A 12,818-nucleotide genomic window follows, 5' to 3' on the forward strand; every position below is an offset into this window, starting at 1 on the left:
TCTACAGGATGTAAAACAGGAAACACGAAAGAAATAATAATAATAATAATAATAATTTTCCAAATTAAATTGTCTGTCACATTTTATTTTTATTTTTCACCTCTTACTATCTGCAGTGTCTCATGAGCCACGATAGGATGAAATTTCAATTAGTACATTTCACTTCTAGAGTTGTGAGTTTCAAAGTGGGGCATGCCTCATCATTATAATTAAATGCTTTCAGTGTGTTATTGGCGTTGATGTTGATATTGGTATTAGAAATCCTATCTGGATTAATTCCTATTAATTCATAGCGGTTTTAACTCCTGCAATTCTTAGTTTTATCCAGCAGGTGATGCTAATATACTTAATTTAGCAATTGCTATATGTTGTTATCAGAGATGGGTAAAATTAAACAAATGGCTTTTCATGCTACAAATATGATCAATAATGTCCTAACAACTGAAACCTGGTATTAACCCTTTTTGTATTTTTGAAAAAAAGCCAATACACATTGCAGATAGTGACAGTATTTCCTGAACAAGCAAAACCATTATCCTGTGCCCGACTACAAATAAACTACATAAAAAAAGACACGGTCCTTCTACAGAGTGGAAATGACTTACTCAACTGTAATGTCCAGCATTACTGATGTCTCGATGTCTTTTTGCATCAGAGACCATTTCAGTACTCGTATGCCTCCAACGTTTGAGCACCTGTATTAGATTAGGAATGTGGATAAAGGAAAAAAAAAGCATAGTATTGGAAGGAGAGGAGATAACCCCTTGAACATGAACACAGCATCCTTTGTCACATGACTAGACACAAACCTTTGTCATGTGCCCTTTGACTTGTAGTAGATCACATTCTGTAAGAGTTTCTTTTGTGATAGTCTGTTAAAGTCTTATCATTTAGATCTGTCACTTACAATTCAGATTTGTCAAGTTAAGTTTCATACTAAACCTTAAAATCACAACTCTGGGCTTTCCCCAGTGTATGTCGAGTATAGGCTGTTGTAAAACAATTATTCCTACTGAAAAACTACTGTTTTGACCAGAGCTCTTGCGATAGCAATTTTAAAAAAAAAAGTATATTTTATAAAACAAAATTGATTTTTGCTATCAGGTCGATGACATGACAAATTGATAAAGATGAGTTTCAAACACAGGCTGTGGAATGGCCACTCATCACCATCATCACCATAAGTTAGAGGGAGAGTAATGAAAATACAGCTTTGGAGCCTTTATAAAATGTTAGTATCGTGATAAAAGTAAAAAGGATGTCTTATAAAGTCTAGGACACAAAGCAAAGCCAAGGTACTTCAATGCACACTGTCACTGAGGTTGTGCAATAGCACAGTAACTGAGTGAGGAAAAATATTGTGTAACCTGTATGGACAGTTTTCAAATGAACTCTGTGCCGAGCTCCAATCTGATTGACGTGTGTCTGCATACCTAGTTCATCAAATTGTCTGTGGAGATCTTTGCGCTCTTCGGGGAACTTGTTACCAACACTATGGCAACTTTTGTCAAAGGCTCCAAAGATCCCTCCTTTTCTTTGCACCCATACCATGTCTCTGAAGAACTGGGCTTTATTCTTCCTGCACCTCTGGTAAGTAAAGAAGCTTTAGATAATAGGAAACCTCCCACATTATATATACATACTCTCTCATTCTCTCTCTCTACATTGTGCCTTTTCTGACACAATGCCTTTGGGCCTCAGCTGTAGTGTCATGTGATAGTGCCCCTATCGGTTCCCAGCTGGCGGTTTGTTTGTCTGTTGTTCTGCTTGCTTTTAACTTTTTAATCTTTAACTTTGATAACTAACAACTTAACAACCCCTTCGTGGATTTTATTTGATCATCGGATCCTAAACTGACTTGATTGCAATGAAGCCTCTGATTCTGTAGCGCTGGGGCTATGTGGCTTGTTTCTAGCTTGTGGCTAAGCTAACCAAACAATTATGGCACTTACTTGCATTGTTGCCTCCTGACTAGATCCTTGCTTGTGTTGTATTAACTCTCAGATGTACGTTGCTTTGGATAAAAGCATCTGCTAAATGAAATTTTAAATTTTAAAACAATTATGCCAACTTTGACCTGTGAGGACTGTATGCCACTAAAGAAAGCAAATAGAAAGATTGCTGACCTTGAAGAGGATGTTCGAGGGCTTTCTGATGAACTCCATAAGACTCCCTCTTGACCTCCTTCATGGACGTGGCTTCTGGGCAGTCCAAATGGATTGCCACTCTCGGTGCAACCATCCAGGACACAATTCTGTGGGACCCCCTCCACTTTTCCATGGCTTTCCTCCTGCTTGACACCTAACCATCAGTCGTCCTGGGCCAAAATGGTGGTCCACGGTCGCAAGAGGCTCGGACGGGGCCCCTTCCCGTTCCCTGACTTCACTTTTTTTTTTGGATCTTATAGACGCTTTTAACCTCATTCAATCTGTTAAAGGGGCTACACATTCCAAAGGTCACATTTTAGACCTTGTACTCTCATCTGGTTTCTCTCTCGATTGTCTTAATCTGGTGGATATGCCTGTAGCTAACCATAAAGCTATCGTATTCAAAGTGCCACTACAGCTTGCTATTCCCAGTCACTATCCTAAAACACGCTCTTGTATTCTCAACGCTGGCTCTGCAGTTAAATTATGTGATGCTTTTAATTCATCCTTTAATCCCTCTATACCCCCCCAATCAAGATGCACTGTTAAATTCATTCAATAATCAGTGCCTATCCATCCTTGATCAAATTGCACCATTTAAAACTAGGAAACAAAAATCAAATGACCCCCCTCCCCCCTTGGCTGAACAATCACCCTTGTGCCCCTAGAAGACTCCAGATAATCAGAATGACAATGGAAGGTCAACAAGTCCGAATTAGCACATAACACCCTTAAAAACCAAAATGTTCCTTTACCAGAAGGCAGTTAAGGCTGCAAGATCAGCATACTTCTCTGAACTGATATCAAGATATAACAACAATCATAAAGTTCTCTTTAGGTTAATTAATTCTGTTATTAATGGTCCCTTCATTTCTTTTTTTTTAACCTGATGCTGAATTGTCTAAAACATTTCTCACTCATGTTGTAAATAAGGTGGAGAATATCAGGTCCCAAATCCAGCCTGGCCCTTGCATTCGTTCAATTCCCCACGTTAATTCTGCCTCTTTTAATCAGTTCCAAACATTTACAATTTCAGTGTTGGAGAATACAGTCTCCAATATGATATTAATTATTAATTAATTAATTAATGCATTTATATAGTGCTTTTCTAGACACCCAAAGCACTTCACACTGAAGCGAGTAACTCACTTCAAGTGGGTAAATCACTTCAACCACCACCAGTGTGTATGAATTCAGTATGAACTCCTTCTCCTGCATCTCAGACATCATTCCCAGTAAGCTGCTCAAGGAGATATTTTCAATTATTCTGCAAATTCTTAAAATTCTCTGGCCTCTGGTTCTTTTCCAGACAGTTTTAAGCATGCCATTGTTCACCCATTGCTGAAGAAACCTAATTTAGATCCTCTGCCCTTAAGTAACTATAGACCAATCGCCAAATTGTCTTTATTTATCTAAGGTTCTGGAGAGAGTGATTTCCAGTCTGGTTTTAGAGCACGTCATAGTACCAAGACAGCTTTAGTTAAGGTCACTAATGAACTACTGCTGACTGCAGACAGAGGTGACTGCTCGATTTTAGTTCTTTTAGACATAAGTGCTGTCTTAGACACAGTCGATCACAGCATCCTCTTACATCGCTTAGAGACCTGGGTTGGCATCAAGTGCTTGGTTCTTAGTTTATTGCGCTCTTACCTCGCCAACAGAACTTTTTCTGTTGTTCTGGATAACTCTACTTCCTCGATGGCTCAGCTGAGTTGTGGTGTGGTGTCCATCAAGCTCAGTTCTTGGCCCCCTTCTGTTTTCTATATATGACATTCAGTTATACGTGCCACTAAAACCCACAGAACTTGGCACCCTAGCAAGTCTCACAACTTGCCTCTCTGACATTAAATCCTGGGTGTCTGAACATTTTCTTACATTTAAGGATAAGTCTGAGGTCATTCTGTTCAGTCCCCCAAATTCTTAAGCAGGCTGCTGGGAATCTTGGGAGTAATATTCGATGCTAACCTCAGTTTTGATAATCAAATAAAACATGTTGTTCAATCATTCTTCCTCCAGCTCAAGGTAATCTCCAAAATTAGGTCATCTTTATCAATTGCCGAGCTGCAAGAAGTTGTACACGCTTTTATCTATTCTTGGCTTGACTATTGCAATGCAGTTTACTTGGGTATCAGCAAGGGCTCCCTCTACCATCTGCAGTTGGTACAAAACACCGCTGCTCGGCTCATTACCAGGACAAAGAGGCATGACCATATCACTCCTGTGCTTGCCTCCCTACACTGACTCCCTGTTATATTTCGAATTGATTTTAAAATTTTATTGCTCACTTTTAAGGCCTTAAACAGTCTTGCCCCTACATACATTTCTGATTTATTGACCTGGTATATGCCCTCTCGACCAAGAGCCACAGATGGAGCCCTGCTGGTTATTCCCAGGTCTCCAGTTTGTCACAAAGGGCGATCGGGCTTTTGATGTTAGAGCCCCCACACTATGGAATGCTCTTCCTGTTGAACTAAGACTAACCAAGTCTCTAGCTTCTTTAAACCTCATCTTAAAACTTTTCTTTTTGTGAAAGCTTTTACAAATGTTGGATATTTGTTTTTATTTATTTATTTATACAGTTTTTATTTTTACTTATTTGATCTTATTATTTTTGCCTTGTCTGGTTTTAGTTCTTTGTAAAGCACTTTGTAACATTGTTTTATAAAAGTGCTCTCTCTCTCTCTATATATATACACACACACACACACACACACACACACACACACACACACACACACACACACACACACACACACACAACAGTACTGTGAGACTGGTTTTTGATAAGGAGTTATATCATGGTTTAGAAGACTTGAACGAAGTCAGCAAAGTGACATATTTCGCAGTATTGAAGAGAAGTGGTTGTTTTCTGTACACTTATTTATGATGCGTAACACATTTTATCCAAAGGAATTGAATCAAGTGCAACTGGACTTGGTTATATATCCGTGAAGACGTTTCGCCTCTCATCCAAGAGGCTTCATCAGTTCGTGCCTTTCTGACTAGACCAAGCTAGTCTGACTAGCTTGATAGTAGTGTATTTACCTTTTTACTGTGACACAATGATCTGACATAATCAACATTTCTAGCAAATTACATGGAATTTATCTATTTCTTTTCAAATAATTACCTATAGAATTTTGCACCTAAACAGCAAAGAATTTACGGCTGGGATAGTCAATGGACTTGGAGAAATGGCCTGACAGGAAACTTATCATTAGTGTCATTTGTACGATAAGTTAAAAGACACTCAAGGAAAACATGACTGAAATGCGAGGTCAGGTTCACAAATCTTTGCTTCAGAATTCAATATGATGTTTCTATTTCTCTAATTCTTAAGTGTGCAGATCTCACTCCTTTGTACCCTGCAATTTGTTGCCTTGCACCTGAATCCCAGAAAGTTGAATCAGATCATCTGGACACAACATTCATTGAGGGGAACGTTTCATCACTCATCTAATTGTCCTCTTCAGTCTCAACTGACTGCAGGTATCCCACCCTTATAAACAATACCATTAAGTAACAACTGAAACCAACGATCGGTTTCATATGCAAATTGGCATGACCATTAACTAGAGTCACAATGGCTATGTGTATTATTCACAGAGGATTGGGGAATGGCTGTAATTACCGCATTGTAAGATGGCAACAGGTGTATTCTGAGGCCCCCCCTCGGTTCAGGGATAGTAGTTCCCTTGTCACATAGATGGCCTCTTTGACTCCCTGTTCAAACCAGCGTTCCTCCTTATCAAGGATGTGCACCTCCTTATCCTTGAAAGAGTGGCCACTGACCCGTAGATGGGTATAGACTGCGGAGTCCTGGCCTGATGTGTTAGCTCTCCTGTGTTGTGCCATCCTCTTGGCCAGTGTCTGTTTAGTTTCCACAATATACAAGTCTGACTCAACTTTCGGGGATTTCCTTACCTGGATTACTGAGCATGCATCAAGACTTGCACCTGAATATTTTGTCTGGATGTGTGCACACCTTGGTCCCTACTTCTCTAATTCTGCTATCATCCATCCCTCCTGCTGCAACTGCCAGACGTCACGCATTTTGATACATGTGTATACACATTGCCATAAAGATGCACTTTATTATGAGAAGCAATATACATGGATCATTGTAACTTCATATTTTGAAGGGAGAGCTGCCACCCTACTATCAGCCATGGATGGATATTGCCCTGCACGTCCCAGAGCTCGTGCACTCTCATGAGCTGCGCTCCTGTATTCACAAGGTAAGTAGGGAAGCGAGGACAATGGGCCTCATTCATCAATCGCTCGTACGTACAAATTTGTTCTTAAGCACCAATGGATTTTTTTAGCTCTCAAGATTGTCTGGCAGTCAGAAGCAAAGCCTGATGGTTATTTGTAATTCCTTCCCCCCCAACATCTATTGTCTACCTCTTGCAATGGGCAATCACCCAGGCTTGCAAAGACATCAGTGTTAGCCAATTGGTGTCTAAATTCAGGGGTTTCCCCGGTTCTACACTGGCCTCTGAGAAAAACTTCAGGGCTAAAAAAATTCCATGGGTGTGTAAGAACAAATTCGCACGTACGAATGATTGCTGAAGGAGGCCCAACTTGTAAGGACACAGAGCTGTGTTTACGCTATCCATTCTTTTTCAATTCTCCCCCCTAACCAGATGCCGCTGTTGAGCAGCCACTTTCTGGAGGAACATCGTGAGCTGCGACTGGCCCACCTTGCCTTGAGTGTTATGACAATGGGTTACGTCTGGCAAGAGGGGGAAAATAACACTGTTGAGGTATCTCTCTGTCTCTCTCTTTCCTCCCTCTGTTCAGTTCTTTCTGTCTGTCTCCCCCTGGCTGTTTTTCACTCCGTTCTTGGACAGGGTTCCCACATTCAACAACAAACCACTGTATACTGTACATCTCAACTTGAGCTGTCAGGTTATCCAACTTTCAAGCAACTGAAGTTGAGGAAAGATTGAATTGCTCCACTGGCTCAAACAACTGTCTCGGATAAGCGCTTCTTGAATAACTCAAGGGAGGTCATGGACTTGCTTTTGGGGCCGGCTAAATCCATTTTATTGATCCTATAGCCGATTCTCGGCAGATAAGATCAGGGTAAACAATCTATTTTGTATGCATCTGCTACTCTCCACTGACACCATCCACTGGGATGCTTCAAGTATCCAAGTATCTTTCCTCTTGAACCAGGCTGACCTGCCCGGATCATGACTGTCGTGGGCCCCTGCGTGTCCAAGCTCAAAGCGGAGGGTCCCGTTCCACGTTCGCAATCTGCCCACCCAGCGCTGTTATCACAGAAATCAGACAGCAAATACAAAAACACACGTACGCACTTTATCCTTTTTTTTTTTTAGATTCCTTTTTTATGGCTCTGCTGACTTGGCATTTTTCCCCCCCCCGTTTTGCAAGCAGATCTTTTCCTTTTTTTTCTTCTCCCCCATTCACTACCAGCATCATCCTGATACAAAGCCAGAAAAAACAGAAACATTCACTTGTGTAACACTTACATAAAGTGCAAAATACTGACCTATGATCTATGAAACCAAAATAGGCCTATCCACCACTTCTCACGTTGTCCGTCTTGGGAGAGAGATCCCTCCTCTGTTGCTCACCCTGAGGTTTCTTCCTATTTTTTCTCCGTGTTAAAGGTTTTTTTTTTTTTAGGAAGTTGTTCCTTATCCAATGTGAGGGTCTAAGGACAGGATGTTGTGTTGTTGTAAAGCCCCGAGGCAAATTTGTGATATTGGACTATAGTATAGCCCAATATCACAATATCTTTTTTTTTTTAATTTTTATTTTGAGGTAATTTATTGATCCCAGTGGGGAAATTACATTCTGCATTTAACCCATCCTAGCCGTCTAGCTAGGAGCAGTGGGCAGCTGTCGTGCAGCACCCAGGAACCAACTTCAGTTCATCTTGCCATGCCTTGCTCAGGGGCACAGACAGGAGTATAAACCCAAACATGCACGTCTTTTTGATGGTGGGGGAAACCGGAGCACCCGGAGAAAACCCACCACAGACACGGAGAGAACATGCAAACTCCACACAGAGGATGACCTGGAATGACCTCCAAGGTTGGATAACCCCAGGGTTCGAACTTGGGACCTTGTTGCTTTGAGGCAACAGCGCTAACCACTGCGCCACCGCACCACTGTACAACTAAAATTCACCTGACTCTTTGTTCATACCACCCATATCGTCCATTCAGATTTTGTAATTTTTTTTTTTTTTTTTTGGTCAATTATTGGCTGAGGCCTGTAATAGCTTACTGTTGTTTGTGCTCACAGGGCCGCCACACTGGCTCATTCTCCAGTCATTCTTTTCATTTAATAATTAATAACGCTTAATATTTTGCACATAAAGTGCCCCTGGCGTGGTGGTCCTTCGGGCGTGTGCCCAGCATGCCCTGATGGTAGATCCGGGGCTCCCTGCTGAGCATACAGGCATTATCCAACAGGTTTTTCCATTCAATGGACTTAAACTAGGAATCTCTTTATGTAAGGCAACAACTACAATATCCATCCATTATCCAAACCATTTATCCTGCTCTCAGGGTCGTGGGGATACTGGAGCCTATCCCAGCAGTCATTGGGCGGAAGGCGGGGAGACACCCTGGACAGGCTGCCAGGTCATCACAGGGTCCACACACACACACACACACACACACACACACACACACACACACACACACACACACACACACACACACAGTCACACCTAGGGACAATTTTTAGTACAGCCCATTCACCTGACCCACATGGGTTTGGACTGTGGGATTGTGTTTTGTATACTTAACCATACTTTAGAAATATACTTTAACAATACAAGGTATACTAACTTTAGGGAGCCAAAACTGTATTTATTAGTAAACCATTGAGTTAGACTTTGGGACTAAACTGGCCCAGGTTTTTGGTTTACAGAAGTATACTTGTGAGTGTACTTAAAGAGTAACTAAACCCTAGACCATGTCCATGGGCGTCAATGCACAGGCTTACCAGGGCAACTACAACATGCATCTGGAAGGTCTCTCCCCACCAGTTCACCTTTCTAAACACATCTCCTCAAAACCTTATGGGTGCATCCATCTTTTCCATCAGGGAGGGAAATTGTTTCTCTTTTGTAAGTGGATATCCGTTTTTAATCTTCAGAGGGATTTTGTAAATTGGGCTTTGTAGAAAATGTGTAAAAAAAAAATGAAATCAGGGAATGATGAACAGAAGAAACCTTTCATTCCTTTTGATATGTTTGCCAATATTGTGTTAAAAAGAGCACGGGACAGGATTTGCAAAAGCACCGGTGTTCACATTCTTTGCAGCTTAAAAAAAAAATCCATCAACCAAATCTACCTCTGAGCCGGGATTGGTAATTGCCCAAAGCCCTCAAGTTGAATAACTCCCATCCATGAGCTTTTTCCCCCCCTGTCAGGCCCATATGAATCTGCACAAAGCAGAACTTTTGTGTTGACTTTTTTTGCTCCAAGACTGACACGGGGTCATTGTCTTAAGTTTGTAATTGGAAGTAGGCCTAATTGACAGCACATTCTCCTGACCGGATGCTCGCCATGCAAATTTCAGTCATTTTCGTTTCATTTCAGGCGCTGCCCCGTTGCCTTGCGGTTCCGTACTGGGAGGTGTCCAAGCGCTTAGGGCTCCCCCCAATATTCACGCATGCAGATGGTGTGTTGGCTAACTGGAAGAAGAGAGATCCAGAGGGGTAAGATACCTTCTATTTCATGTTCGGGTGCATGTTAAGCACGTCTTGACTAAAAATCTGTTTCTTTTCCATGTTCAACTTGATAATTCCCTGTGCCAGACCTCTAGACATGGAGTAAGTAAAGTACCAACATGAAAGACATTATTGCGGGTGCTCCACATATGATGTTGCTGGAGCATTCTGGGAAATGCCACAACCTGTCATGTCAAAGGGAGATTGTGTTTTGTGCGTCATCAAGGAACTTGGACCTGCTGGTTGCACTGCCAGGGGGAGACAGTGTGCGTGGATTCTTCATGGTCACTCTCCTGGTGGAGCTTGCCGGAGCTCCCGCAATGAAGGTAAAGATGGCTTAAAAACTAAGGTGCTTCATAAAACACGTGCCCGTGGAATGGAAAGGCAACTCTCCCCAGCAATCTGATTTATTGACTAATCAGGAAAAAACCAATAACAGAAAAGACATAAACAAGGCGCGTTGTATCAAGAATGCCGTTGTTAATGCATGTGGTTTGCAGAACATTCCAGCCGTGGTCAATGGTGTAAGTCGTGGTGATGCTGAGGCGGTGATCAAGGCCCTGGAGGACATTGCTGAGTCTATACAGAACATGATGGACGCACTCAAACTGATGCACGGTAATTCCTTAAACATACAGAACACGATGTATTCCCACTGATCAGGTCAACGTGTTGTTACACGTGCTCTTTGTCCCTTTAGTGCACGTGGAGCCATCGGTGTTTTATGGAATCATGAGGATCTTTCTGTCTGGGTACGTACATTAACCTCTCTTAGTCGATATAAAGTCAATTTTGTTTCCGTCCAAGTTAGACGTTTTTGCTATGAGAGAACACAGACATTTTTTTCCCTGAAATGTTGGGGTGTGTGTTTGTGTGTGCGCGCATCTGACGCACATGGATGTGTGGTTAGGTGGAGAGACAACCCCTGCATGCCAAAGGGGCTGGTATATGAGGGCATCCATGAGGAACCTATGGAATATTCAGGAGGCAGCGCCGCCCAGAGCAGCCTGCTCCACTGCTTGGATGAGCTGCTGGGAGTCAAACATGAAGAAAAACCTGGTAAGAGGGGAAATATTACTCTTGAGTAAATACAACACTGAGGAAGGCAAATAATAGAAACCGCATGACGACACTGCCCTCCCACGTACTGTAGGTGCCTTTCTCACTCGGATGAGGAACTACATGCCGCCTGCCCACAAGCAGCTGATTCAGGACATCTCGCTGCAGCCCTCCGTGAGGAGTTTTGTCCAGGAGCAGGCCAGCGAACATCTGAGTCGGGCCTTCAACCTCTGCGTCACCAAGCTGGTGGCTTTGCGGAGTTACCACATCAACGTGGTAAGCCGTTTCATCACAATGCCCGCTGCCCGTGCCCGCCAGCTCCGTAAAGATAGCCAGGTTTTGGAGGAGGAGGAGACCGTCAGCAGGGGCCCTGTAGCACTGGAGGAGAGAGGCACCGGTGGCTCTGGCATCATGAGCTTTTTAAAGACTGTGAGGGACCAAACAAGAGATGTATACCTGCCAGAAAGCGGCAAAGCCCTGTAGAGCTAAAACGTAGCGCCAACGCTGACATGAACTTTTGAGTGAAGCTGCACAGTGCAACAACAACTATGCAACATGAAAGAGGCACCGAATCGTCTCCAATTACTTACTCAACCCACAAATGTAAATGTCATTAATAAATAAATGACGTTTGGCAAAGCTGTGAGAAGCTTTGACTGCTTGTTTCATGTCGAGCTTTGTTGTCTGTAAGCAAACCTCAGTTTTATGGACCCGAGCGCCGCCCATCGTTCGGTCCAAACCATAATTTAAACCATCACCGTTACTTTACATTAACTTCAACCGCTAATTTCTTTTTTAATCTGTGAGAGAATGCAAAAAATGCGTCAGACATCTATTCCAGACCAACTTCACCGCCACATCCCCGCGACACCCTCGGAGAGCACTTACGCAAAACTCCCATGCTTTTGGGGGAGGAAACTTTTAGATTTAAGCTAAGTTTAGAAATCACAATGTTTTCGCCCTCGTGATTTAACGTTGGCCTTATTTCTTTCTGTGCCTATCTCATATGTCTTTATCGCTTGCAATAATAACACAAAAAACCTGAACATGTGCAAGAGTCCTCGGGGTATAAGTGCTTTAATATCACGTTGATAAATTTACCAAACTTGGTAAATGAAAAAGAAGTAAATATGTAAATTCATAGGTTTTAGATACAATTTTGAGAAAAATAAAATGAAATACTGCAATGCCCTGTTGGACCACTAGAGGGGACTAAAGGGCAGCTGGTTGCTGTACAGCTGGGCAAGGCTTCACAGGGTCCAACACTGAATCGTTGGGGCAATATGGACATAACCTGAACCTGAACAAAACCAAATGTGTGAGGTCCGCTGATTTGACTTTTTGCCATTTTATCTACGTCAAGCGTTGAATGTGATGAAAAGCTCATCCCCGTTATCCTTATCTACACAATTACTACCAAATTTCAAACCCCGCCTTTCCATTGCAGAAAATAATCAGCCATTGTCTACACCTCTGTATCTCTGTATACGACTGTGTACGCAGCCATCTCAGCGCACAATGCACAATGCCTTGGACACATGCATCACTTATCAGAGAGGTTACCTCAGCCCTCCTGCCATCCTCCAGCCCACATCCAGCTCCCACATGCCCGCTACTTCCTGGAGTGATAGAGCATGGAAAACCCAGAGAAATAAAAGAGTGGATTGTGCCATGAATGAATTATGCTATATCATATTCACCTTTCTTGGCTCATCTTCACAGGTGTTTCATTACAATAACAGCCTCGCAAGATCAGATAAGACAGAAGATGGGGCAGTTTGCCAAGATAATCTAAATCCCCAAACCTGAGCGGTCCACTGAATCCTGTCCTCCCTTCCTTCCTACATGCTGGGTATTACGAGCATATGAGAAAACAAATTCAGCGGAGAAAAAAG

General features: G+C 42.5%; 1 protein-coding gene across 1 annotated transcript; it reads left to right on the top strand.

Moving 5' to 3' along the window:
* The first annotated feature begins 1,494 nt into the window (after window positions 1-1,494).
* ido1 (indoleamine 2,3-dioxygenase 1) lies at window positions 1,495-11,524 on the top strand. Its single transcript, XM_056292504.1, has 10 exons — window positions 1,495-1,590; window positions 6,290-6,385; window positions 6,794-6,913; window positions 9,734-9,852; window positions 9,952-9,966; window positions 10,091-10,190; window positions 10,365-10,482; window positions 10,565-10,616; window positions 10,775-10,923; window positions 11,018-11,524. Exons 1-10 carry the CDS (start codon window positions 1,495-1,497, stop codon window positions 11,404-11,406), a joined length of 1,254 nt encoding a protein of 417 aa, XP_056148479.1. The 3' UTR covers window positions 11,407-11,524.
* The last annotated feature ends 1,294 nt before the right edge of the window (window positions 11,525-12,818 follow it).

Source organism: Lampris incognitus, chromosome 1 (genome assembly GCF_029633865.1).
Source record: "Lampris incognitus isolate fLamInc1 chromosome 1, fLamInc1.hap2, whole genome shotgun sequence".
Classification (NCBI taxonomy): domain Eukaryota; kingdom Metazoa; phylum Chordata; class Actinopteri; order Lampriformes; family Lampridae; genus Lampris; species Lampris incognitus.

Coding starts and splice junctions, on each gene's coding strand:
- ido1 (XM_056292504.1), top strand. CDS start 1,495: ATGGCAACTTTTGTCAAAGGCTCCAAAGATCCCTCCTTTTCTTTGCAC. Junction 1,591..6,289: donor TTATTCTTCCTGCACCTCTG/GTAAGTAAAGAA, acceptor CATATTTTGAAG/GGAGAGCTGCCACCCTACTA. Junction 6,386..6,793: donor TGCGCTCCTGTATTCACAAG/GTAAGTAGGGAA, acceptor CCCCCTAACCAG/ATGCCGCTGTTGAGCAGCCA.